Source organism: Salvelinus alpinus, chromosome 2 (assembly GCF_045679555.1).
Source record: "Salvelinus alpinus chromosome 2, SLU_Salpinus.1, whole genome shotgun sequence".
NCBI classification, from domain to species: domain Eukaryota; kingdom Metazoa; phylum Chordata; class Actinopteri; order Salmoniformes; family Salmonidae; genus Salvelinus; species Salvelinus alpinus.
Genome location: NC_092087.1, coordinates 113177047 through 113204518, shown reverse-complemented (window position 1 = coordinate 113204518; position 27472 = coordinate 113177047). Strand labels below are relative to the sequence as shown.

General features: G+C 37.8%; 4 protein-coding genes across 7 annotated transcripts in view; 3 read left to right on the top strand and 1 right to left on the bottom strand.

The window, feature by feature from the left end:
- LOC139549612 (zinc finger protein 664-like) overlaps positions 1 to 27472 on the bottom strand; it is a 438201-nt gene that overhangs the window by 8980 nt on the left and 401749 nt on the right. The gene's annotated exons all lie outside the window — the stretch shown is intronic.
- Positions 1 to 27472, top strand: part of LOC139549671 (uncharacterized) — a 520909-nt gene that overhangs the window by 114972 nt on the left and 378465 nt on the right. The gene's annotated exons all lie outside the window — the stretch shown is intronic.
- LOC139548336 (zinc finger protein ZFP2-like) overlaps positions 1 to 27472 on the top strand; it is a 110356-nt gene that overhangs the window by 50199 nt on the left and 32685 nt on the right. The window lies entirely within an intron of this gene.
- LOC139552370 (zinc finger protein 420-like) lies at positions 1894 to 11918 on the top strand. The gene is made up of 2 exons (XM_071364047.1): positions 1894 to 2004; positions 8483 to 11918. The coding sequence occupies exons 1-2, from the start codon at positions 1894 to 1896 to the stop codon at positions 10376 to 10378; spliced, it is 2007 nt and encodes a 668-aa protein (XP_071220148.1). The 3' UTR covers positions 10379 to 11918.

The window sequence follows — 27472 nt, the reverse complement described above, 5'->3', positions numbered from 1 at the left end:
CTGACTGACTAATTTACAAATCACCTTGCATCATAAATAACTACTCATTATTATTTATAAATCAGTCAGCCAGTCACCGTTTACCCACAACGCAGCATGGATTTGATGCTCTCGAACACGGCCAGTGGTTTAATATATGACATAATGGCTACGCTGCTACGGCGTGTGACTTCATCTATAAAATGTGGCTGTTCTAAATTCTGTGTCGTTCAAAGCCTTGAGTAATGAACCTATTTTTGACACAATTGGCTGGAAAGAGCCAATGATTCAGGAAGCGTTGTTTCCCCGTCACTACTTTTCTGCATGTTTTCTGTGAATTAGACTACGGGAGTTTTGTAACTTTTTCCACCTTGGCTTACTGTTAGTTGGGTTCTAACTGGTCTCCGGTAGTTGGTCTCGCTGACCATTACCGTGCTGGTTGGCAACGCCGGTTAGGCTAATAGCTAGTTGGCTAAATAGCTAACGTTAGCTGGCTGGCTAAGATAACTGCATATAGCTAATGTTAGCTGGCTGGCTAAGATAACTGCATATAGCTAATGTTAGCTGGCCGGCTAAGATAACTGCATATAGCTAATGTTAGCTGGCCGGCTAAGATAACTGCATATAGCTAATGTTAGCTGGCTGGCTAAGATAACTGCATATAGCTAACGTTAGCTGGCTGGCTAAGATAACTGCATATAGCTAATGTTAGCTAGCTGGTGTAGATGACTGCGTATATCTAATGTACTGTAGAATTTGTGAATTTTGTATCTTGTATAATAAGGGACTATCATTTGTCCCAACATCACAGGCCACAGTCTTTGATGCAGTTAAAGACTTCCAAAAGTGTTTCCTAAGTTTAAGATCAACTGAGTTTTTTTTAATGGTGTTTCTCCCTGTGCACCTGCCAATGTGAATCCTTTGAACGAGACAAGTTACCAGACAGGACATATTGCTAATGTTCTTCCCATTAATAACCTGAATGACAATTAACTTGTGGTGGTGATGACGTCCTATTCGATGACGTCGTCCATCTATATATACAGTGCATTCGGAAAGCATTCAGACCCCTTCACCTTTCCCACATTTTGTGACGTTACAGCCTTATTCTAAAATGGATTAAATATTTTTTCCCCTCATCAATCTACACAATACCCCATAAGACATCACATTGCCCCATAATGACATCACAATATCCCATAATGACAAAGCAAAAACAGGTAAATAAATGAAAAAATTAGATTTTCTTTAAAAAACAATGACATTTCGAAGTGACCCCAAACTTTTCAATGGTAGTGTACATCTACATGATATATTGTTACACCATGTAGGAGCAGTACAGACCAAGTCTGTTCATTATATACATGTACATGATGTATTGTTACACCATGTAGGAGCAGTATGGACCTACAGTAGCTTACTTATTTAGATGTAGTATGACTTAATGAAACTGCCTTAAATGTGCTGTAGTTAACATTTTTTATTCGCACTAATCAACACATTCCTGTCTTTTTATGTCTCAATATAATGGTATTATTTAATTACATCCATTTAAAATAATCTTTGTCTGAAAATAAAATAAGATCCTCAACTGCGTTTCCCCTCCAGTCAGCTGACGGCGATGTGCGTCTTTCAGGCGACGCTGCCAGCGTGACGTAAATCTAGTGGACGGTTCTTCATAAACAGCTCGTCAACCACCTCGGTAGCTTGCTAGCCAACATAGCCGAAAGATTCAAGCTATTTATACGCTTTCGGTGTATATTACCTACTGTGTTTTCAACACACTTCTGTCGTATCTACTTGTTAACCTATTTAATATTACGTTATTTTGTATTAGTCAGCTATAGTAGCTGGCTGGTTAAATTAGCACTAGCCTAGTCGCTAACTATAGATAGCTAGCTAACATCCCCGACCATGAGGTCAGTAAGCTTCTCCCCTCCTGTTAAAGAAGAGGCGGTCTGCTGGACGGAGAAAGAAGCTCTGGGGCTGAACATTGTCGTGAAAGAGGAGAAGGAAGAAGAGGATGTCACAGTAAAACAAGAAGTAGAGGGTGAGGCTGTTACAGTGAAAGAAGAAGAGAAAGACGTTACAGTGAAAGAAGAGGAAGACGAGTTCAGAGTGAAAGAGGTGGAAAATGTTACTGTGAAAGAAGAGGAGGAAGAGAAAGAGGAGGATGCCGTTTTTGGAGTGAAGAAGGAAGGGGAGATTACTGTCACATTGAAAGATGAAGAGGAGGAGATAGGAGATCTGATTAACACCAGTAAGTACCGCCTTAAATTTGTTTTTAACTTTGGGTATTCAGTTGGCTCGTCAATATCTCTTCAACGGAGGGCCCAGGATGATGACTGATATGTCTAGAATCAGACGACGTAGAGAGCAAGCTACCCCTTGTTTTCTCCGTTCCGTTTCCAAAAAGTGGCTTATCATATTTATTTGAGAAGGGTCTATCTGCTGACCGCAGACTGGGGGGCACGGCATGTAGTGATTTTCATGTAGTGATGATTTACTACACACCGTGCCCCCCAATAGTGCCATGCGAGAGTTGGGTTGGCTACACCAAAGATTATGAATATACTGACAAGATGTCTCTGCCCTAACAAGGGGAGTAGTTGTACACAAAGCGGCACTGCGGGTTGTCTAGCTCCCGCCTATCCTTTCTTTGGATTGGTGGATTCATCTAATTATTGTAATCTATTGTTTATATTATATGAGGGTTGTTGTCGTCAACCGCCTGTATTCAATGGAGAGAGATGCTAAGCTACTAGCATGAATATGCACCGCCTGTATTCAATGGAGAGAGATGCTAAGCTACTAGCATGAATATGCATAGCGATCTGCAGACAACTCCTATATTGTTTTTTATCAAAGTTGTCGGTATGTCACGTGTCCACATAACAACTTAGTCATTACGAAACTTCTGTTGGATCAAGTAAACCTCACGTAGCAAATAAGCCATTAATTTTGTTGTTGACCAAATTCGACACTTTCCACATTGGGTTGATAATTGTTTCCACTTGGATACAACCTGCTGTAGCCTACTGGCATGACCTAGAGTTACAACCTACTGTAACCTACTGGCATGACCTAGAGAGATACAACCTACTGTAACCTACTGGCATGACCTAGAGAGATAAAGTTGTAAAGTTCCTGGATTTTAAACAAATATTTGGCCAAAAATGTAATATCTGTGCATCCCTTTATTCTAAAATGTATCACAATACCCCATAATGACATCACAATACCCCATAATGACATCACAATACCCCATAATGACATCACAATACCCCATAATGCCAAAGCAAAAACAGGTTTTGATTTTTTGCAAATGTATTGAAATTATTCCCCAGGATAACTAGTCTCAGAGTAATGTACGATCCCAGGATAACTAGTCTCAGAGTAATGTAAGATCCCAGGATAACTAGTCTCAGAGTAATGTAAGATCCCAGGATAACTAGTCTCAGAGTAATGTAAGATCCCAGGATAACTAGTCTCAGAGTAATGTAAGATCCCAGGATAACTAGTCTCAGAGTAATGTAAGATCCCAGCATAACTAGTCTCAGAGTAATGTAAGATCCCAGGATAACTAGTCTCAGAGTAATGTAAGATGCTTGGAAAAAGAAGCTGAAAAGAATAACAGAACGGCACCATTAGAACTAAAATGTGTATCCTGGATGTCAGACCCCCAACCCTCCAAACTGAATAAATAATAAAATGTGTCTCCTTGGCAACATTAGAACCTCGGTACGTTTACTGTGTACTGGGTCGAGACAAAGGAATGATGTAAACAAATAATCCAAAATATTTTCGTCAATGAGACAGTATATTAACAAAGGAATGACCGAACCCCCTTTGGTGACTGAATGCTTGTAAGAAACTAGATGATCAAAACATTAGATCACATCAAATAAGCCTGAGTGGTTTCACCTCCTCCCAGACTATACTGGATACTACAGTTATACATGATACTACAGTTATACAGGATACTACAGTTATAACTATACATAGTTATACAGGATACTACAGTTATACAGGATACTACAGCTATACAGGATACTACAGTTATAACTATACATAGTTATACAGGATACTACAGTTATACAGGATACTACAGTTATACAGGATACTACAGTTATACAGGATACTACAGTTATACAGGATACTGCAGTTATACAGGATACTACAGTTATACAGGATACTACAGTTATAACTATACATAGTTATACAGGATACTACAGTTATACAGGATACTACAGTTATACAGGATACTACAGCTATACAGGATACTACAGTTATAACTATACATAGTTATACAGGATACTACAGTTATACAGGATACTACAGTTATACAGGATACTACAGTTACACAGGATACTACAGTTATAGAGGATACTACAGTTATAGAGGATACTACAGTTATAGAGGATACAACAGTTATACAGGATACTACAGTTATACAGGATACTACAGTTATAACTATACATGGTTATACAGGATACTACAGTTATACAGGATACTACAGTTATAACTATACACAGTTATACAGGATACTACAGTTATAACTATACACAGTTATACAGGATACTACAGTTATACAGGATACTACAGTTATACAGGATACTACAGCTATACAGGATACTACAGTTATACAGGATACTACAGTTATACAGGATACTACAGTTTTAACTATACATAGTTATACAGGATACTACAGTTATACAGGATACTACAGTTATAACTATACATAGGTATACAGGATACTACAGTTATACAGGATACTACAGTTATAACTATACATAGTTATACAGGATACTACAGTTATAGAGGATACTACAGTTATAGAGGATACTACAGTTATACAGGATACTACAGTTATACAGGATACTACAGTTATAACTATACACAGTTATACAGGATACTACAGTTATACAGGATACTACAGTTATAACTATACATAGTTATACAGGATACTACAGGTATACAGGATACTACAGTTATAACTATACATAGTTATACAGGATACTACAGTTATAACTATACATAGTTATTCCAAAGGTGGGCTACTTACTATCCACTGTTTGCAAGCCACCGTTGCTGATCTATTTTATTTATTTATTTCACCTTTATTTAACCAGGTAGGCAAGTTGAGAACAAGTTCTCATTTACAATTGCGACCTGGCCAAGATAAAGCAAAGCAGTTCGACACATACAAAAACACAGAGTTACACATGGAGTGTAACAAACATACAGTCAATAATACAGTAGAAAAATAAGTCTATATACAATGTGAGCAAATGAGTTAAATGCAAAAAAAGGCCATGGTGGCAAAGTAAATACAATATAGCAAGTAAAACAGTGGAATGGTAGATTTGCAGTGGAAGAATGTGCAAAGTAGAAATAAAGGGGTGCAAAGGAGCAAAATAGATAAATAAATACAGTAGGGGAAGAGGTAGTTGTTTGGGCTAAATTAAAGATGGGCTATGTACAGGTGCAGTAATCTGTGAGCTACTCTGACAGCTGATGCTTAAAGCTAGTGGGGGAGATAAGTGTTTCCAGTTTCAGAGATTTTTGTAGTTCGTTCCAGTCAGTGGCAGCAGAGAAGTATGCTCCAGGAAGTATATCTCACTGGTCATCCCCAAAGCCAACACCTACTTTGGCCGCCTTTCCTTCCAGTTCTCTGCTGCCAATGACTGGAACGAATCGCAAAAATCGCTGAAGTTGGAGACTTATATCTCCCTCACTAGCTTTAAGAATCAACTATCTGAGCAGCTTACCGATCGCTGCAGCTGTACACAGCCCATCTGTAAGTAGCCCATCCAATGCTTACCTCATCCCCATGTTTTTATTTACTTTTTTTGCTCACACCAGTATTTCTATATTATATATGTTATATATGTTAGTCACATATATTCTACTTGCACATCATCATCTGCACATCTATCACTCCAGTGTTAATATGCTAAATTGTAATTACTTTGCTTCTACGGCCTATTTATTGCCTTATTGCCTCTGTACTCCATTTGCACACACTGTATATAGATGTTTCTATTGTGTTATTGTCCTTTAGTTTATCCCAACTCTGTTGTTTTTGTGGCACTGCTGTGCTTTATCTTGGCCAGGTTGCATTTGTTAATGAGAGCTTGTTCTCAGCTGGTTAAATAAAGGTGGAAAACAAAATGGAGGAATTGTTCATGACGTCCTCCAGTGATAAAAAAATAAAAATAAAAAAATGTTTCCTGTTGAAAGTGATATATAAATACATTAAAGTATAAACACACTAAAGGGAAACAAATAAATGTTTTGAGCAAAATAGTGTTTTTTTTTGACAACTGCAAACTAGAAGGAGTGAGTGATGTCATAGTAAGGCCTTCAAGGAGTTGGCTTGATGGGAAGTCGTGATGTCATCCAATAGGAGACAGATCTTCATGTGAATATTCATTATTCTTTTTTAAATCCTTCCTGTTCTGTCAAGTTGGTTGTTGATCATTGCTAGAAATTCATTTTCAAGTCTTTCCATAGACTTTCAAGATGATTTAAGTCCAAACTGTAACTAGGCCACTCAGGAACATTCAATGTCATCTTGGTTTGCTCCTCCAGTGTAGATTTGGCCTTGTGGTTTAGGTTATTGTCCTGTTAGGACAGTTTTTTGTATTCAGATCTCTGAAATGCACTCTACCTACGTAACATTTAGTTTCCTTATATTATGCTGGGAAAACAGTTTTCATGGGCACAGAAATTCTAAATCATTTCAGAGTTTGCTAAATCCAATGGTTCTAACCGAAAGTCCCCTTAACTTTATTGACAACACCCAAATGGATACTGTCATTAACGCGGTTCTTCAGTAATTACACATAATTCTTAATACTGTAGCTGTTTAGTTAGTCACATGTTTAACTATCATCAGCTGATCAAGGAAATCATTTTCTGAATGACAGTCACATGACAAACATCACAACATGCAACAACAACCAAAGTGCTTCTTCATTCATTACTCTGGTAAAGACAGTTATGTCGTGCTCCACGTTGGATCCAACATCCCTAAAAAATTGATGTTTATAATGTTATTGTCTGCTTGATTTACTGTAGGCTCTCGTTAGTCTGTTTGGACACAGAGATACTTAGCTCATAATGTGTAGAGAACTGTTCCTTGATGGATAGGCTATTGTACAACACACAGAGCTATTTTCCTTTATTTGTTGTTAGGTGAAGTTATGGGTCCTACAGTAGGTCTGTTATTGTTAGGTGAAGTTATGAGTCCTACAGTAGGTCTGTTATTGTTAGGTGAAGTTATGGGTCGTACAGTAGGTCTATGTTATTGTTAGGTAAGTTATGGGTCATACAATAGGTCTACGTTATTGTTAGGTGAAGTTATGGGTCCTACAGTAGGTCTATGTTATTGTTATGGGTCCTACTGTAGGTCTATGTTATTGCTAGGTGAAGTTATGGGTCATACAGTAGGTCTATAATGTTGTTATGGGTCCTATGGTACACTATGTATGTCATGCAACAACAACCAGAGTGCTTCTTTGTTCATTACAGGTATATTTGTTGTTAGGTGAAGTTATGGGCCAATTTGGCAAACAGTGTACAAACCCTCATTGTCAGGTTGATGGAAAAGCCAAATAGCATTTTACTGGTTAAAGTGTTTTTTAAATATAAAGTGGTTGATTTGCGATGATGACACAAACATTATATTCAGCAGGACATTCAAACGAGCCTTACAATTATAATCCAAAGTAGTGTGAAATGCACTCATAAGCAACCTGGACATGGAGGTTACTCCCCTGAGTTTTCCCCCATTCAGAATACATTGTGAAAAATTAAAATCTTTGCACACCATTTTTGCTCCAGGCAGATATACTACATCCATAACTAGTGGTTTCCTCATTACCAGATATACTACATCCATAACTAGTGGTTTCCTCATTACCAGATATACTAAATCCATAACTAGTGGTTTCCTCATTACCAGATATACTACATCCATAACTAGTGGTTTCCTCATTACCAGATATACTACATCCATAACTAGTGGTTTCCTCATTACCAGATATACTACATCCATAACTAGTGGTTTCCTCATTACCAGATATACTACATCCATAACTAGTGGTTTCCTCATTACCAGATATACTACATCCATAACTAGCGGTTTCCTCATTACCAGATATACTACATCCATAACTAGCGGTTTCCTCATTACTACTATACTGCTACTCATATACTACTAGTATGGAGGAGTTTCTGCAATCAAATTGACCTCGTGACGCAATTTTAGCAACACAGAAAGGGGCCTGTATTGGAGGTCAAAAGTCGTCTGCCACACTGCTTAGAGGTTCAACAACATTTCTAGCATACAATCTTAGATGTTACTACTAATGTGAAAACAATACAAAATATGACTTGTTGCTCATTTTAAGACAATTGTCAAATCATTTTAACATTCATTACAGACATCAATTGTTGTACAACATCATGGCTATGCTGTTGGCATCACCTTTTACAGTGGATTGTTGGATTGTTGTGGGCCTTTAATCATCTGTCTGACTTTGTTGTTCACACAGGAGAGATACGGGACTATCGTGGATCCTCTGGGGAGCCTCAACAACCTCATGATGCTGTAGAGGCAGAGAAGAGTCTCTCCAGATCAGAACACCTCAAGAAACACCAGCAGAGATCCACAGGGAAGGGAACTCACTGCTGCTCTGACTGTGGGAAGAGATTCACCTCATCAGGCATTACAATTCATCAGAGAACACACACAGGAGAGAAACCCTATAGCTGTGGTCAATGTGGGAAGAGATGTACTACATTTGGCCAGCTGACTCAACACCAGAGAATACACACAGGAGAGAAACCGTATAGCTGTGGTCAATGTGGGAAGAGTTTTGGTGCATCTAGAGATCTGACAGTGCACCAGAGAACACACACAGGAGAGAAACCTTATAGTTGTGGTCAATGTGGGAAGAGTTTTACTACATCTGGCCAGCTGACATTACACCGGAGAACACACACAGGAGAGAAACCTTATAGCTGTGATCAATGTGGGAAGAGTTTTACTACATCTGGCCAGCTGACATTACACCAGAGAACACACACAGGAGAGAAACCTTATAGCTGTGATCAATGTGGGAAGAGTTTTACTACATCTGGCAAGCTGACATTACACCAGAGAACACACACAGGAGAGAAACCCTATAGCTGTGATCAATGTGGGAAGAGTTTTACTACATCTGGCAAGCTGACATTACACCAGAGAATACACACAGGAGAGAAACCGTATAGCTGTGGTCAATGTGGGAAGAGTTTTGGTGCATCGAGAGATCTGACAGTGCACCAGAGAACACACACAGGAGAGAAACCTTATAGTTGTGGTCAATGTGGGGAGAATTTTGGTCAATCTAGCACTCTGACTCTTCACCAGAGAATACACACAGGAGAGAAACCTTATAGCTGTGATCAATGTGGGAAGAGTTTTACTACATCTGGCAAGCTGACTATACACCAGAGAACACACACAGGAGAGAAACCCTATAGCTGTGGTCAATGTGGGAAGAGATGTACTACATTTGGCCAGCTGACTGTACACCAGAGAACACACACAGGAGAGAAACCTTATAGCTGTGATCAATGTGGGAAGAGTTTTACTACATCTGGCCAGCTGACATTACACCAGAGAACACACACAGGAGAGAAAGCTTATAGCTGTGATCAATGTGGGAAGAGTTTTACTACATCTGGCTCTCTGACTGTACACCAGAGAACACACACAGGAGAGAAACCGTATAGCTGTGGTCAATGTGGGAAGAGTTTTGGTGCATCTAGCACTCTGACTCTACACCAGAGAATACACACAGGAGAGAAATCTTATAGCTGTGGTCAATGTGGGAAGAGTTTTGGTCAATCTAGCACTCTGACTCTACACCAGAGAATACACACAGGAGAGAAACCGTATAGCTGTGGTCAATGTGGGAAGAGTTTTGGTGCATCTAGCACTCTGACTCTACACCAGAGAATACACACAGGAGAGAAATCTTATAGCTGTGGTCAATGTGGGAAGAGTTTTGCTCAATCTGGCCACCTGACATTACACCAGAGAACACACACAGGAGAGAAACCTTATAGCTGTGGTCAATGTGGGAAGAGTTTTACTACATCTAGCAATCTGACTGTACACCAGAGAATACACACAGGAGAGAAATCTTATAGCTGTGGTCAATGTGGGAAGAGTTTTAGTCAATCTGGCCATCTGACAGTACACCAGAGAACACACACAGGAGAGAAACCTTATAGTTGTGGTCAATGTGGGAAGAGTTTTGGTCAATCTAGCACTCTGACTCTACACCAGAGAATACACACAGGAGAGAAACCTTATGTTCAGTGTGACAAAATACATACATGAAGGAGTTATTTTGTGATATCAATGAATTCATGTCACAATGTAGAATGTTTTAACATCGTAGTATGAGTATTTTAAGGAGTTTCTCAATGTAGAACCCTAATTCAATTGATTTCAGCGTGATATGGATATTAGCCTTGGGAAAAATCCAGGCTCTGAATGAAAAGAGTACTATTTATGTGATTTATCAAAAAGTGACTAACACAAAAAGAGCTTTTGTTACACTTACCACGTTGGTGACCCACTTGAATCAAAATGCAACACTTCTAAATGTAGCCAACTGTTTTCTACAGATTGTCCTCTAACCAGGGATGTACACATTATTCCCAGATTCCGTGTGGTTTTTGAGCTGTTAGTTTTAACAGGACGTGCAACCTCATATCCCTTCTGTCACACAATTGATTTCAACATGATATCGCTGAGTGATGACAAATATGTGTTGTGTTCCTTTGTTTAGTGACCCCTACATTTAAATGCATCACTCCAATATGTAGCTGACTGTCTTCTGCAGGTTGTCCTCTAACCAGTGAGGTTAAATATATCTCCCATTTCCATGTGTTTTTTTAGTTGTTCGTTTCAACATCACGTACATCCTGATTTCCCCCCTAATCGATATCAGTAATTTATACATATTACTTTATGTTCTATATTATACATACAATACATATGAACAGACATTTGGTTTTGATATTTCATATTTCCAATTCATGTAACATTTAGTAATCATAATTATTTAAGTAATCAACTGACAATTTTCGGGTATAATTATATTGACGTTGTTGCCCTTCTTTTAGAATATCAGGGTTCATGTTCAGATGTGCCAACCCAAATGTACTAGAGCATGACATTGGGGACTGGGTCTTCCTGTCTTTAAGTTTGGTGTGGGTTGTTCTTTAGTTTTGCTCTTCTTGGGCAGATTTAGTGGGTCTCATTGTGGGTGTCTTTTATGTCCCAGTTGTTGTTACTAGTCAACTTTCAGTGGACACTGAGAGCAAAACTGCAACATTATGTTATAATACTTTTATTGCATCAAATGGTTGTTTTATGCAACAGAATAGAGGGTTCTTAGAACTATTGTGTCTGTGTGTTCTACTGAGGATGGGCCTCTGGGAGAAAACACTGACAGGAGATTTACAATGTCTTTTGGGTGATAAAACCTGAAGAGACCGCATTTCAGAGCATGAGTTAATGTTTCTGTTCTATATGGTACCAGGGAGAGATGACCCCAGGGCCAGACCCTGGTCTCTACACAAAGAGTACTGTTTTTACAGCAGATACTGTCTGCTGAGAATTATAAGTCTCTTTCATACAAATCTTAACCTTGTGACCCATTCTATACGTCTGTTGTTCGTCATGTAGGTTTGATAGGGGTGTATCTTGGCTATAAAATACCTTTGTACTTTTGTCTCGTGCCTCTCAATGAATCATCTGGGGGTGATTCGTCAACCAGCCATCATTATCGTAGAGCACTCAATTGATTAACTTTATATGTGTGTATTGTATTGACATGCTCCCTTATTATAAAGTGAATAAAGGTTTAGTTTAAGAATAATTCTGACTTGTGTGATAAGTTTCTCTCCACATTTGATATTAAAGAAATTAACCACCACATTTGGTGATGGGGATGTTCACTTGGTGACCGCTTCTGACGACCTGGGTAAATCGTGCACTTGGGATCTCAGGGAAACCACACTTCGGGAACGGAGCAGATGGACCCACCTTTGATCTGAGAGGTAGCCTGACTGCCATTAGGTACCGAGATGAGATCCTCAGAGCCCTTGTGAGACCATATGCTGACACATGCACATTTGTGGCCTGCTGGAGGTCATTTTGCAGGGCTCTGGCAGTGCACCTCCTTGCACAAAGGCGGAGGTAGCGGTCCTGCTGCTGGGTTGTTGCCCTCCTACGGCCTCCTCCACGTCTCCTGATGTACTGGCCTGTCTCCTGGTAGCGCCTCCATGCTCTGGCCACTACGCTGACAGACACAGCAAACCTTCTTGCCACAGCTCGCATTGATGTGCCATCCTGGATGAACTGCACTACCTGAGCCACTTGTGTGGGTTGTAGACTCCGTCTCATGCTACCACTAGAGTGAGAGCACCGCCAGCATTCAAAAGTGACCAAAACATCAGCCAGGAAGCATAGGAACTGAGAAGTGGTCTGTGGTCACCACCTGCAGAATCACTCCTTTATTGGGGGTGTCTTGCTAATTGCCTATAATTTCCACATTTTGTCTATTCCATTTGCACAACAGCATGTGAAATTTATTGTCAATCAGTGTTGCTTCCTAAGTGGACAGTTTGATTTCACAGAAGTGTGATTGACTTGGAGTTACATTGTGTTGTTTAAGTGTTCCCTTTATTTTTTTGAGTAGTGTGTATATATATATACACAGTGTTTTATGACAAACCGTTTTTTACAAATCCATCAAGACACCAACTTAGACTTTACAGTGAAATGCTTTACTTACAAGCCCTTAACCAACAGTGCAGTTCAAGAAGAAGAAAACGTTTACCAAGTAGACTAAAATAAAAAGTAATAATAAAAAGTAACACAATGAGAATAACAATAACGAGGCTATATACAGGGGTTCACACGTACCGAGTCAGTGTGGCGGCTATATACAGGGGGCACCGGTACTGAGTCAGTGTGGAGGCTATATACAGGGGGCACCGGTACTGAGTCAGTGTGGAGGCTATATACAGGGGGCACCGGTACCGAGTCAGTGTGGAGGCTATATACATGGGGTACCGGTACAGAGTCAATGTGGAGGTTATATACAGGGGGCACCGGTACCGAGTCAGTGTGGAGGCTATATACAGGGGGCACTGGTACCGAGTCAGTGTGGAGGCTATATACAGGGGGCACCAGTACTGAGTCAGTGTGGAGGCTATATACAGGGGGCACCGGTACTGAGTCAGTGCGTGGGGTTACAGGCTAGTTGAGGTAATCTGTACATGAAGGTAGGGGAGTGTAGCGACTATGCATAGGTAACAAACAACCAGAGTAGCAGCAGTGCACAAAAGGGAGGGGTGTGGGGGGGTCAATGTAAATTGTCTGGTGGTGATTTTACGAATTGTTCAGCAGTCTTATGGCTTGGGGGTAGAAGCTGTTGAGGAGGCTTTTGGTTCTAGACTTGGCGCTGCGGTACCACTTGCCGTGCGGTAGCAGAGAGAACAGTCTATAACTTGGGTGACTGGAGTCTCTGACAATTTTGTGGGCTTTCCTCTGACACCGCCTATTATATAGGTCCTGGATGGCAGGAAGCTTGGCCACAGTGATGTACTGGGCTGTTCGCACTACCCTCTGTAGCGCCTTAGGGTCAGATGGCGAGCAGTTGCCATACCAGGCGGTGATGCAACCGGTCAGGATGCTCTCGATGGTGCAGCTGTATTACCTTTTGAGGATCTGGGGACCCATGCCAAATCTTTTCAGTCTCCTGAGGGGATAAAGGTTTTGTTGTGCCCTCTTCATGACTCTCTTGGTATATACCCACGTGGGTGATTGAAAGAGGAACTGAGGTCCACACTCCAGTCCAGTTGATGGTGGTAATGCACCTTAAAGTTGGTTTCCAACCACCATATAAAGTCCAAAGAAGAAAAATAAGCCTAAAAGAAGGTGAAATTACGAGAAACTAATTTGGTTTACCGTTTGGGGTATTGCAACTGGTTACTTATTTTGATGTGATATGAAAGTATTGTGTGAAATTATTCTCAATTGATATGAAAGTGCAGCGATTTATGTTTCTAGAAATGTATCGCAATTGAGAATGGATTCACATTTAGATGGAATATTTGACTATTTTACCTGCCAGAGCCAGTCTACCTCTGAAAATAACATACAGTCCTTGGACCTTGAGGAGTAACGGGGGCAGCAATCAGCAGTAGAAACAATAACAAAGCGTACTCCCTGCCTGTTTCGGTAAAAAGCTGAGGGATGGGGCTGGAGAAATGCAACCATCCATGATATCAACATTCTAGTTTTAACCATGTTTTGAGGATATACAGTGTTTGTTAATATTTACTGATAAACATTGGAGTAAAAAAAAGCTTATATTTTGGGTTCTGATGGGGTACGACAGTTGAACTAAGCTCATGAGGCATTTATAAGTGAATTCTTAAAGACACAATGGGTACATATCATTAATGTATAAGTCCCAAAATGGATGTAACAACTGCTGGTTGCCCCTTTAAGACTACATATTGGGCTAATCTAATAGGAGATATTGAGGACTACAGTATTTCAGGTATTGTCATTGGATGCATTTGATCAATTGTTAACGTTTTGTTGATGGTCCACTCTTGATGTTCTACACGTTACAGTGTAGCTTCAGCCATTCCTACAGAACAACATTAAAGTGTAGAACCCCTTTACTGCATATTGGTTCAACGACTGCAGAGACGGTACTTACTGGGGTTAAACGGATCTCCAACCTCCTCTTCTTCCTCCAATGTGACAGTAATCTCCTCCTCCTCTTTCACACCAACAACTGCATCATCCTCTTCTTTTACTGTAACATCCCCCTCTTTCACTCTGAACGCGTCTTCCTCCTCTTTCACTGAAACGTCTTTCTCTTCTTCTTTCACTGTAACACCCTCATCCTCTACTTCTTGTTTTACTGTGATATCCTTCTCTTCCTTCTCCTCTTTCACGACAATGTTCAGCCCCAGAGCTTCTTTCTCCGTCCAGCAGACCCCCTCTTCTTTAACAAGAGGGGAGAAGCTTACTGACCTCATGTTCGGAGATGTTAGCTAGCTAGCTATCATTCGCGACTAGGCGAGTGCTAACTAAACCAGCCAGCTACTATAGCTGACTAATACAAAATAACGTAATATTAAATTAAATAGGTTAACAAGTAGATACGACAGAAGTGTGTCTAAAACACAGTAGGTAATATACACCGAAAGCGTATAAATAGCTTGAATCTTTCGGCTATGTTGGCATGCAAGCTACCGAGGTGGTTGACAAACTGTTTATGAAGAACCGTCCATTAGATTATACGTCACGCTGGCAGCGTCGCCTGAAAGACGCACATCGCCGTCTGCTGACTGGAGGGGAAACGCAGTTGAGGATACAATTTATTTTCAGACAAAGATTATTTTAAATGGATTTAATTAAATAATACTATTATATTGAGACATACAAAGACAATAAAGTGTTGATTGATTAGTGCGAATAAAAAATGTTTACTACAGCACATTTAAGGCAGTTTCATTGAGTCATACTAAATCTAAATAAGTAGCTAGCTACTGTAGGTCTATACTGCTCATACATGGTGTAACAATACATCATGTAGATGTATATAATGAACAGACTAGGTCTATACTGCTCCTACATGGTGGAACAATACATCATGTAGATGTATATAATGAACAGACTAGGTCTATACTGCTCCTACATGGTGTAACAATACATCATGTAGATGTATATAATGAACAGACTAGGTCTATACTGCTCCTACATGGTGTAACAATACATCATGTAGATGTATATAATGAACAGACTAGGTCTATTCTGCTATTACATGGTGTAACAATACATCATGTAGATGTATATAATGAACAGACTAGGTCCATACTGCTCCTACATGGTGTAACAATACATCATGTAGATGTATATAATGAACAGACTAGGTCTATACTGCTCCTACATGGTGTAACAATACATCATGTAGATGTATATAATGAACAGACTAGGTCTATACTGCTCCTACATGGTGTAACAATACATCAGTATGGTACACTACCATTCAAAAAGTTTGGGGTCACTTAGAAATGTCCTTGTTTTTTAAAGAAAATCTAATTTTTTCATTTATTTACCTCTTTTTGCTTTGTCATTATGGGGTATTGTGATGTCATTATGGGGCAATTTGATGTCTTATGGGGTATTGTGATGTCATTATTGGGTATTGTGTAGATTGATGAGGGGAAAAAATTATTGAATCAATTTTAGAATAAGGCTGTAACGTAACAAAATGTGGAAAAAGTGAAGGGGTCTGAATGCTTTTCCGAATGCATTGTATATATAGGGGCAGTACTTAGTGACATCACTTCATGAAACAGGAGGTACAAATATATAACATAGATTCACAGTATCAACATTCAATGTATCAAAATATATGACAAAGCTGGAAGTGGAAACGCCAGCCCAGCCACAATCCTAGAGGTTCACTGATGGTAAACCTCCTCCTTCACATCTGACTCCTGATGATCAACCTCCTCCATCACATCTGACTCCTGATGATCAACCTCCTCCTTCACATCCGACTCCTGATGATCAACCTCCTCTTTCACATCTGACTCCTGATGATCAACCTCCTCCTTCACATCTGACTCCTGATGATCAACCTCCTCCTTCACATCTGACTCCTGATGATCAACCTCCTCCTTCACATCTGACTCCTGATGATCAACCTCCTCCTTCACATCTGACTCCTGATGATCAACCTCCTCCTTCACATCTGACTCCTGATGATCAACCTCCTCCTTCACATCTGACTCCTGATGATCAACCTCCTCCTTCACATCTGACTCCTGATGATCAACCTCCCCCTTCACATCTGACTCCTGATGGTCAACCTTCTCCTTCACATCTGACTCCAGTGATCAATCCAGAGCGTCTTCTTTTTTGGGGGAATCGCGATGGACGACGCCATCGAATAGGACGTCATCACCACAACCGCCCACAAGCTAATTGTCATTAAGGTTATTAATGGGAAGAACATTAGCAATATGTCCTGTCTGGTAACTTGTCTCGTTCAAAGGATTTACATTGGCAGGTGCACAGGGAGACCCCATTTAAAAAACTCAGTTGATCTTAAACTGCGGAAACACTTTTGGAAGTCTTTAACTCCATCAAAGTCTGTGGCCTGTGATGTTGGGACAAATGATAGTCCCTTATTATACAAGAGACAAAATCCACAAATTCTACAGCACAACGGCAGAGTCATGTCTTCAGTGTAAAACTAACAATGACTCAATAATCCTTCTGGGAATGTTATGATGTCATAAAGTTATGGGCGGAGTTAGAACGTTGGCTGTCAGAAGTACAGTTATACAATGTAAAATTACTTTTAACCTGTCTAGCCCCGGGGTGCCGCTAGCGGCACCCCCCCCCCCCACCCCCACTGAAAAGGCAGAGCCGCGAAATTCAAAAAAAAATATTTTTTAAAAATATTTAACTTTCACACATTAAAGTCCAATACAGCTAATGAAAGACACAGATCTTGTGAATCCAGCCAACATGTCAGATTTTTAAAATGTTTTACCGGGAAGACACAATATGTAAAGATGTAAATCTATTAGCTAAACACATTAGCATAATCCACCATCTTTTCTTTGTCCACCAACACCAGTAGCTATCACCAATTCGGCTAAACTAAGATATTGATAGCCACTAACCAAGAAAAAACCTCCTCAGATGACAGTCTGATAACATATTTATGGTATAGGATAGGTTTTGTTAGAAAAATGTGCATATTTCAGGTATATGTCATAGTTTACAATTGCACCCACCGTCACAAATGGACTAGAATAATTACAATGAGCAACGTGTTTACCTAACTACTAATCATCAAACATTTCGTAAAAATACACAGCATACACTAATCGAAAGACACAGATCCTGTGAATACAGACAATATTTCAGATTTTCTAAGTGTCTTACAGCGAAAACACAATAAATCGTTATATTAGCATAGCACATGTGCAAACATTACCCCAGCATTGATTCTAGCCAAAGAGAGCGATAACGTAAACATCGCCAAAATATATTAATTTTTTCACTAACCTTCTCAGAATTCTTCAGATGACACTCCTGTAACATCACATTACAACATACATATACAGTTTGTTCGAAAATGTGCATATTTAGCCACCAAAATCATGGTTAAACAATGAGAAAAGTAGCCCAGCTGGTCAGAAAATGTCGTGCGCCATATTAGACAGTGATCTAGTCGTATACATAAATACTCATAAACGTGACTAAAAAATATAGGGTGGACAGCGATTGATAGACAATTTAATTCTTAATACAATCGCGGAATTACATTTTTTAAATTATCCTTACTTTTCAATACAGTTTGCGCCAAGCGAAGCTACGTCAAAAAAGATGGCGTGCTAAGCCACTAACATTTTTCGACAGAAACACGATTTATCATAATAAATTGTTCCTACTTTGAGCTGTTCTTCCATCAGAATCTTGGTCAAAGAATCCTTTCTTGGGTCTAATCGTCTTTTGGTCGAAAGCTGTCCTCTTGCCATGTAGAAATGCACATTGCGTTCGGCATGAACTGGAACGGTGCCCAGAGATTCACAGTGTCTCAGAAATAAATGTCCCAAAATCGCACTAAACGGATATAAATTGCTATAAAACGCTTTAAATTAACTACCTTATGATGTTTTTAACTCCTATAACGAGTTGAAACATGACAGGAGAAATATAACTGGCTACACTAATGCTTGGAAAAACAGTAGGTCGGTGTCCTCCGCGCGCCTGACGCACCTAGAAAAGAGTTCCTACCTACACGTGTTTTTGTTTTATAGGGGCTGTGATTGGGCAATCGATACAATTCAAAGCGTCATCACGTAAAGGCATCCAGGGGAAGACGTAAGCAGTGTCCGTATCCTCATAGCGTTCACAGTGGCCTTTAAACTGACTCCAGATCAGGGGCCAAAATGTGTGAAATCTGACTCCATGTCAGGGAAATTGCTGTAGAATGAGTTCTGTTCCACTCAGAGACAAAATTTCAACGGCTATAGAAACTATAGACTGTTTTCTATCCAATAATAGTAATAATATACATATTGTCCGTTCAAGAATTTTGTAGGAAGCCGTTTCAAAAATTACACGATTTCCATAAATAGTGACAACAGCACCCCCTAGCCTTAACAGGTTTAATCTGTCTGTCTGTATATTTCAAAACATGGCATTTGAGGGTGCAGTGAGATACCCCAGAGTTGGATGATACTTTTCGTATCAATCATCTTAAATATTATACTTAATTAAACCTGGAAATCAACCAATCCTCTGTTGTTAATTCAATAGAAAGGTCAAATGCTTTATTATCTAAAAGTTGAAAGTGACGTAGAGAAATAAAATGGTGCTGATGCGGGCGCTTGAGACTGACAGAGAATGGAGATGGAGGTGTGTTCTAGTGGGTCGGTGCAGGTGTGATCTAGTTAATGGAGATGGAGGTGTGTTCTAGTGGGTCTGTGCAGGTGTGAAGTAGTTCATGGAGATGGAGGTGTGTTCTAGTGGGTCTGGACAGGTGTGATGTAGTTAATGGAGATGGGGCTGTGTTCTAGTGGGTCTGGGCAGGTGTGATGTAGTTAATGGAGATGTTGGTGTATTCTAGTGGGTCTGGGCAGGTGTGATGTAGTTAATGGAGATGGAGGTGTGTTCTAGTGGGTCTGGACAGGTGTGATGTAGTTAATGGAGATGGAGGTGTGATGTAGTTAATGGAGATGGGGGTGTGTTCTAGTGGGTCTGGACAGGTGTGATGTAGTTCATGGAGATGGAGGTATGTTCTAGTGGGTCTGGACAGGTGTGATGTAGTTAATGGAGATGGAGGTGTGTTCTAGTGGGTCTGGACAGGTGTGATGTAGTTAATGGAGATGGAGGTGTGTTCTAGTGGGTCTGGGCAGGTGTGATGTAGTTAATGGAGATGGAGGTGTGTTCTAGTGGGTCTGGGCAGGTGTGATGTAGTTAATGGAGATGGAGGTGTGTTCTAGTGGGTCTGGGCAGCTGTGATGTAGTTAATGGAGATGGAGGTGTGTTCTAGTGGGTCTGGGCAGGTGTGATGTAGTTAATGGAGATGGAGGTGTGTTCCAGTGGGTCTGGGCAGGTGTGATGTAGTTAATGGAGATGGAGGTGTGTTCTAGTGGGTCTGGGCAGGTGTGATGTAGTTAATGTTTCTATGATGTTGTTTGTATGTGTATGTTTTGTATTGTTTATAAAATATAAAAAAAAATATTAAAACATTTCCAATGCAAAATAACACCTCACAGTTGTATTTTTGGAGTTATTACATTAAACCAATCAGAATTTAGAAGAATGCCAAAGTCAGGTGTGAAGTAATATGGAGGACCAGCCTATTCCCTATGATGTATACTACAACAGAAATAACTTAAAATGTATAACTTAAAATTAAACCAATAATTTGCACTCATGACTTGAGTGATTAGAGTAAACCACAGTTTTGTAAATACATAATGCCATCTAACCAAATATCGAAGAATGTTAGCTATATGCAGTTATCTTAGCCAACCAGTTAACATTAGCTATACGAAATTATCTTAGCCAGCCAGCTAACATTAGCTATATGCAGTTATCTTAGCCAGCCAGTTAACATTAGCTATATGCTGTTATCTTAGCCAGCCAGCTAACGTTAACTATATGCAGTTATCTTAGCCAGCCAGCTAACATTAGCTATATGCTGTTATCTTAGCCAGCCAGCTAACGTTAGCTATATGCAGTTATCTTAGCCAACCAGCTAACGTTAGCTATTTAGCCAACTAGTTATTAGCCTAACCAGCGTAGCCAACCAGCACGGTTATGGTCAGCGAGACCAACTAACGGAGAAAAAGTTACAAAACTCCCGTAGTCTAATTCACAGAAAACATGCTGAAAAGTAGTGATGGGGAAACAAAGCTTCCTGAAGCATTGGCTCTTTCCAGCCAATTGTGTCAAAATAGATTCATTACTCAAGGCGTTGAGCGACACAGAATTTAGAACAGCCACATTTTATAGATGAAGTCACACGCCGTAGCAGCGTAGCCATTATGTCATATATTAAACCACTGGCCGTGTTTGAGAGCATCAAATCCAAGCTGCGTTGTGGGTAAACGGTGACTGGCTGACTGATTTATAAATAATAATGAGTAGTTATTTATGATGCAAGGTGATTTGTAATTTAGTCAATCAGCAGTCAGCAGCCACCTGCACTGTCGGCTGCAATGTCGAACGAGCCCAATACCAAACCAATCAGGTGTTCGACGAAATGATTCTTCAGACGTCATTGATCACGTGCTGCTGATAAAGTGACACTGCTTTGAATTATACCGCTTAGCGACTTCAGTACATGCCTCATAGCTCCAGTCTCAAACTTAACCCCGTTCCTGCTGAAGAAGAGGGAGTCTGCTGGATGGAGAAAGAAGCTCTCGAGGAAGAGGAGGCTGTTACAATACAAAAACATGTAGAAGGTGAGGCTGTTACAGTGAAATAATTATTCTTGAATAATATAACAAATGCCTCATGAGCTTAGTTCAGCTGTTTACCCCATCAGACCCCCAAATAAGCTTTTTTTTCTCCAATGTTTAGAAACAATGTAAACCAACACTGTATAGCCTCAACATGGTTAAAACTATAATGTTGATATCATGGATGGTCAGTCCTTTCATACATAGGTCTGTCTATGAATTTGAGACTAGTTACATTTCTCCAGCCCCATCCATCATCTTATTACCAAAACAGTGGTGGAAATACTGCTTGGTTATTGGTTGAACTGCAGATTGGTTGATTGATTGTTGAGTGGCTTTTTTAAAGGGGCAACCTAGTTTTTAAACAAACAAAATGGCTGCCCAGAGTCCTGAGCCTTGTTACAATAGTCATACTAAATGCACTATTTGTGATGTTAATAGAGTATATAGTCTGCTTATTGGTCATAGTATGATGTAGTTAGTATGAGTATTCTATTTGTGATGTTAATAGAGTATATAGTCTGCTTATTGGTCATAGTATGATGTAGTTAGTATGAGTATTCTATTTGTGATGTTAATAGAGTATATAGTCTGCTTATTGGTCATAGTATGATGTAGTTAGTATGAGTATTCTATTTGTGATGTTAATAGAGTATATAGTCTGCTTATTGGTCATGGTATGATGTAGTTAGTATGAGTATTCTATTTGTGATGTTAATAGAGTATATAGTCTGCTTATTGGTCATAGTATGATGTAGTTAGTATGAGTATTCTATTTGTGATGTTAATAGAGTATATAGTCTGCTTATTGGTCATAGTATGATGTAGTTAGTATGAGTATTCTATTTGTGATGTTAATAGAGTATATAGTCTGCTTATTGGTCATAGTATGATGTAGTTAGTATGAGTATTCTATTTGTGATGTTAATAGAGTATATAGTCTGCTTATTGGTCATGGTATGATGTAGTTAGTATGAGTATTCTATTTGTGATGTTAATAGAGTATATAGTCTGCTTATTGGTCATAGTATGATGTAGTTAGTATGAGTATTCTATTTGTGATGTTAATAGAGTATATAGTCTGCTTATTGGTCATAGTATGATGTAGTTAGTATGAGTATTCTATTTGTGATGTTAATAGAGTATATAGTCTGCTTATTGGTCATAGTATGATGTAGTTAGTATGAGTATTCTATTTGTGATGTTAATAGAGTATATAGTCTGCTTATTGGTCATGGTATGATGTAGTTAGTATGAGTATTCTATTTGTGATGTTAATAGAGTATATAGTCTGCTTATTGGTCATAGTATGATGTAGTTAGTATGAGTATTCTATTTGTGATGTTAATAGAGTATATAGTCTGCTTATTGGTCATGGTATGATGTAGTTAGTATGAGTATTCTATTTGTGATGTTAATAGAGTATATAGTCTGCTTATTGGTCATAGTATGATGTAGTTAGTATGAGTATTCTATTTGTGATGTTAATAGAGTATATAGTCTGCTTATTGGTCATGGTATGATGTAGTTAGTATGAGTATTCTATTTGTGATGTTAATAGAGTATATAGTCTGCTTATTGGTCATAGTATGATGTAGTTAGTATGAGTATTCTATTTGTGATGTTAATAGAGTATATAGTCTGCTTATTGGTCATAGTATGATGTAGTTAGTATGAGTATTCTATTTGTGATGTTAATAGAGTATATAGTCTGCTTATTGGTCATAGTATGATGTAGTTAGTATGAGTATTCTATTTGTGATGTTAATATAGTATATAGTCTGCTTATTGGTCATAGTATGATGTAGTTAGTATGAGTATTCTATTTGTGATGTTAATAGAGTATATAGTCTGCTTATTGGTCATAGTATGATGTAGTTAGTATGAGTATTCTATTTGTGATGTTAATAGAGTATATAGTCTGCTTATTGGTCATGGTATGATGTAGTTAGTATGAGTATTCTATTTGTGATGTTAATAGAGTATATAGTCTGCTTATTGGTCATAGTATGATGTAGTTAGTATGAGTATTCTATTTGTGATGTTAATAGAGTATATAGTCTGCTTATTGGTCATAGTATGATGTAGTTAGTATGAGTATTCTATTTGTGATGTTAATAGAGTATATAGTCTGCTTATTGGTCATAGTATGATGTAGTTAGTATGAGTATTCTATTTGTGATGTTAATAGAGTATATAGTCTGCTTATTGGTCATGGTATGATGTAGTTAGTATGAGTATTCTATTTGTGATGTTAATAGAGTATATAGTCTGCTTATTGGTCATAGTATGATGTAGTTAGTATGAGTATTCTATTTGTGATGTTAATAGAGTATATAGTCTGCTTATTGGTCATAGTATGATGTAGTTAGTATGAGTATTCTATTTGTGATGTTAATAGAGTATATAGTCTGCTTATTGGTCATAGTATGATGTAGTTAGTATGAGTATTCTATTTGTGATGTTAATAGAGTATATAGTCTGCTTATTGGTCATGGTATGATGTAGTTAGTATGAGTATTCTATTTGTGATGTTAATAGAGTATATAGTCTGCTTATTGGTCATAGTATGATGTAGTTAGTATGAGTATTCTATTTGTGATGTTAATAGAGTATATAGTCTGCTTATTGGTCATGGTATGATGTAGTTAGTATGAGTATTCTATTTGTGATGTTAATAGAGTATATAGTCTGCTTATTGGTCATAGTATGATGTAGTTAGTATGAGTATTCTATTTGTGATGTTAATAGAGTATATAGTCTGCTTATTGGTCATGGTATGATGTAGTTAGTATGAGTATTCTATTTGTGATGTTAATAGAGTATATAGTCTGCTTATTGGTCATAGTATGATGTAGTTAGTATGAGTATTCTATTTGTGATGTTAATAGAGTATATAGTCTGCTTATTGGTCATAGTATGATGTAGTTAGTATGAGTATTCTATTTGTGATGTTAATAGAGTATATAGTCTGCTTATTGGTCATAGTATGATGTAGTTAGTATGAGTATTCTATTTGTGATGTTAATAGAGTATATAGTCTGCTTATTGGTCATAGTATGATGTAGTTAGTATGAGTATTCTATTTGTGATGTTAATAGAGTATATAGTCTGCTTATTGGTCATAGTATGATGTAGTTAGTATGAGTATTCTATTTGTGATGTTAATAGAGTATATAGTCTGCTTATTGGTCATAGTATGATGTAGTTAGTATGAGTATTCTATTTGTGATGTTAATAGAGTATATAGTCTGCTTATTGGTCATGGTATGATGTAGTTAGTATGAGTATTCTATTTGTGATGTTAATAGAGTATATAGTCTGCTTATTGGTCATAGTATGATGTAGTTAGTATGAGTATTCTATTTGTGATGTTAATAGAGTATATAGTCTGCTTATTGGTCATAGTATGATGTAGTTAGTATGAGTATTCTATTTGTGATGTTAATAGAGTATATAGTCTGCTTATTGGTCATAGTATGATGTAGTTAGTATGAGTATTCTATTTGTGATGTTAATAGAGTATATAGTCTGCTTATTGGTCATGGTATGATGTAGTTAGTATGAGTATTCTATTTGTGATGTTAATAGAGTATATAGTCTGCTTATTGGTCATAGTATGATGTAGTTAGTATGAGTATTCTATTTGTGATGTTAATAGAGTATATAGTCTGCTTATTGGTCATGGTATGATGTAGTTAGTATGAGTATTCTATTTGTGATGTTAATAGAGTATATAGTCTGCTTATTGGTCATAGTATGATGTAGTTAGTATGAGTATTCTATTTGTGATGTTAATAGAGTATATAGTCTGCTTATTGGTCATAGTATGATGTAGTTAGTATGAGTATTCTATTTGTGATGTTAATAGAGTATATAGTCTGCTTATTGGTCATAGTATGATGTAGTTAGTATGAGTATTCTATTTGTGATGTTAATAGAGTATATAGTCTGCTTATTGGTCATAGTATGATGTAGTTAGTATGAGTATTCTATTTGTGATGTTAATAGAGTATATAGTCTGCTTATTGGTCATAGTATGATGTAGTTAGTATGAGTATTCTATTTGTGATGTTAATAGAGTATATAGTCTGCTTATTGGTCATAGTATGATGTAGTTAGTATGAGTATTCTATTTGTGATGTTAATAGAGTATATAGTCTGCTTATTGGTCATAGTATGATGTAGTTAGTATGAGTATTCTATTTGTGATGTTAATAGAGTATATAGTCTGCTTATTGGTCATGGTATGATGTAGTTAGTATGAGTATTCTATTTGTGATGTTAATAGAGTATATAGTCTGCTTATTGGTCATAGTATGATGTAGTTAGTATGAGTATTCTATTTGTGATGTTAATAGAGTATATAGTCTGCTTATTGGTCATAGTATGATGTAGTTAGTATGAGTATTCTATTTGTGATGTTAATAGAGTATATAGTCTGCTTATTGGTCATAGTATGATGTAGTTAGTATGAGTATTCTATTTGTGATGTTAATAGAGTATATAGTCTGCTTATTGGTCATAGTATGATGTAGTTAGTATGAGTATTCTATTTGTGATGTTAATAGAGTATATAGTCTGCTTATTGGTCATGGTATGATGTAGTTAGTATGAGTATTCTATTTGTGATGTTAATAGAGTATATAGTCTGCTTATTGGTCATAGTATGATGTAGTTAGTATGAGTATTCTATTTGTGATGTTAATAGAGTATATAGTCTGCTTATTGGTCATGGTATGATGTAGTTAGTATGAGTATTCTATTTGTGATGTTAATAGAGTATATAGTCTGCTTATTGGTCATAGTATGATGTAGTTAGTATGTGTATTCTATTTGTTATGTTAATTGAGTATATAGTCTGCTTATTGGTCATAGTATGATGTAGTTAGTATGAGTATTCTATTTGTGATGTTAATAGAGTATATAGTCTGCTTATTGGTCATAGTATGATGTAGTTAGTATGAGTATTCTATTTGTGATGTTAATAGAGTATATAGTCTGCTTATTGGTCATGGTATGATGTAGTTAGTATGAGTATTCTATTTGTGATGTTAATAGAGTATATAGTCTGCTTATTGGTCATAGTATGATGTAGTTAGTATGAGTATTCTATTTGTGATGTTAATAGAGTATATAGTCTGCTTATTGGTCATGGTATGATGTAGTTAGTATGAGTATTCTATTTGTGATGTTAATAGAGTATATAGTCTGCTTATTGGTCATAGTATGATGTAGTTAGTATGAGTATTCTATTTGTGATGTTAATAGAGTATATAGTCTGCTTATTGGTCATGGTATGATGTAGTTAGTATGAGTATTCTATTTGTGATGTTAATAGAGTATATAGTCTGCTTATTGGTCATAGTATGATGTAGTTAGTATGAGTATTCTATTTGTTATGTTAATTGAGTATATAGTCTGCTTATTGGTCATAGTATGATGTAGTTAGTATGAGTATTCTATTTGTGATGTTAATAGAGTATATAGTCTGCTTATTGGTCATAGTATGATGTAGTTAGTATGAGTATTCTATTTGTGATGTTAATAGAGTATATAGTCTGCTTATTGGTCATGGTATGATGTAGTTAGTATGAGTATTCTATTTGTGATGTTAATAGAGTATATAGTCTGCTTATTGGTCATAGTATGATGTAGTTAGTATGAGTATTCTATTTGTGATGTTAATAGAGTATATAGTCTGCTTATTGGTCATAGTATGATGTAGTTAGTATGAGTATTCTATTTGTGATGTTAATAGAGTATATAGTCTGCTTATTGGTCATGGTATGATGTAGTTAGTATGAGTATTCTATTTGTGATGTTAATAGAGTATATAGTCTGCTTATTGGTCATAGTATGATGTAGTTAGTAGCCAAAAGTCCCCGGATGTCGTACT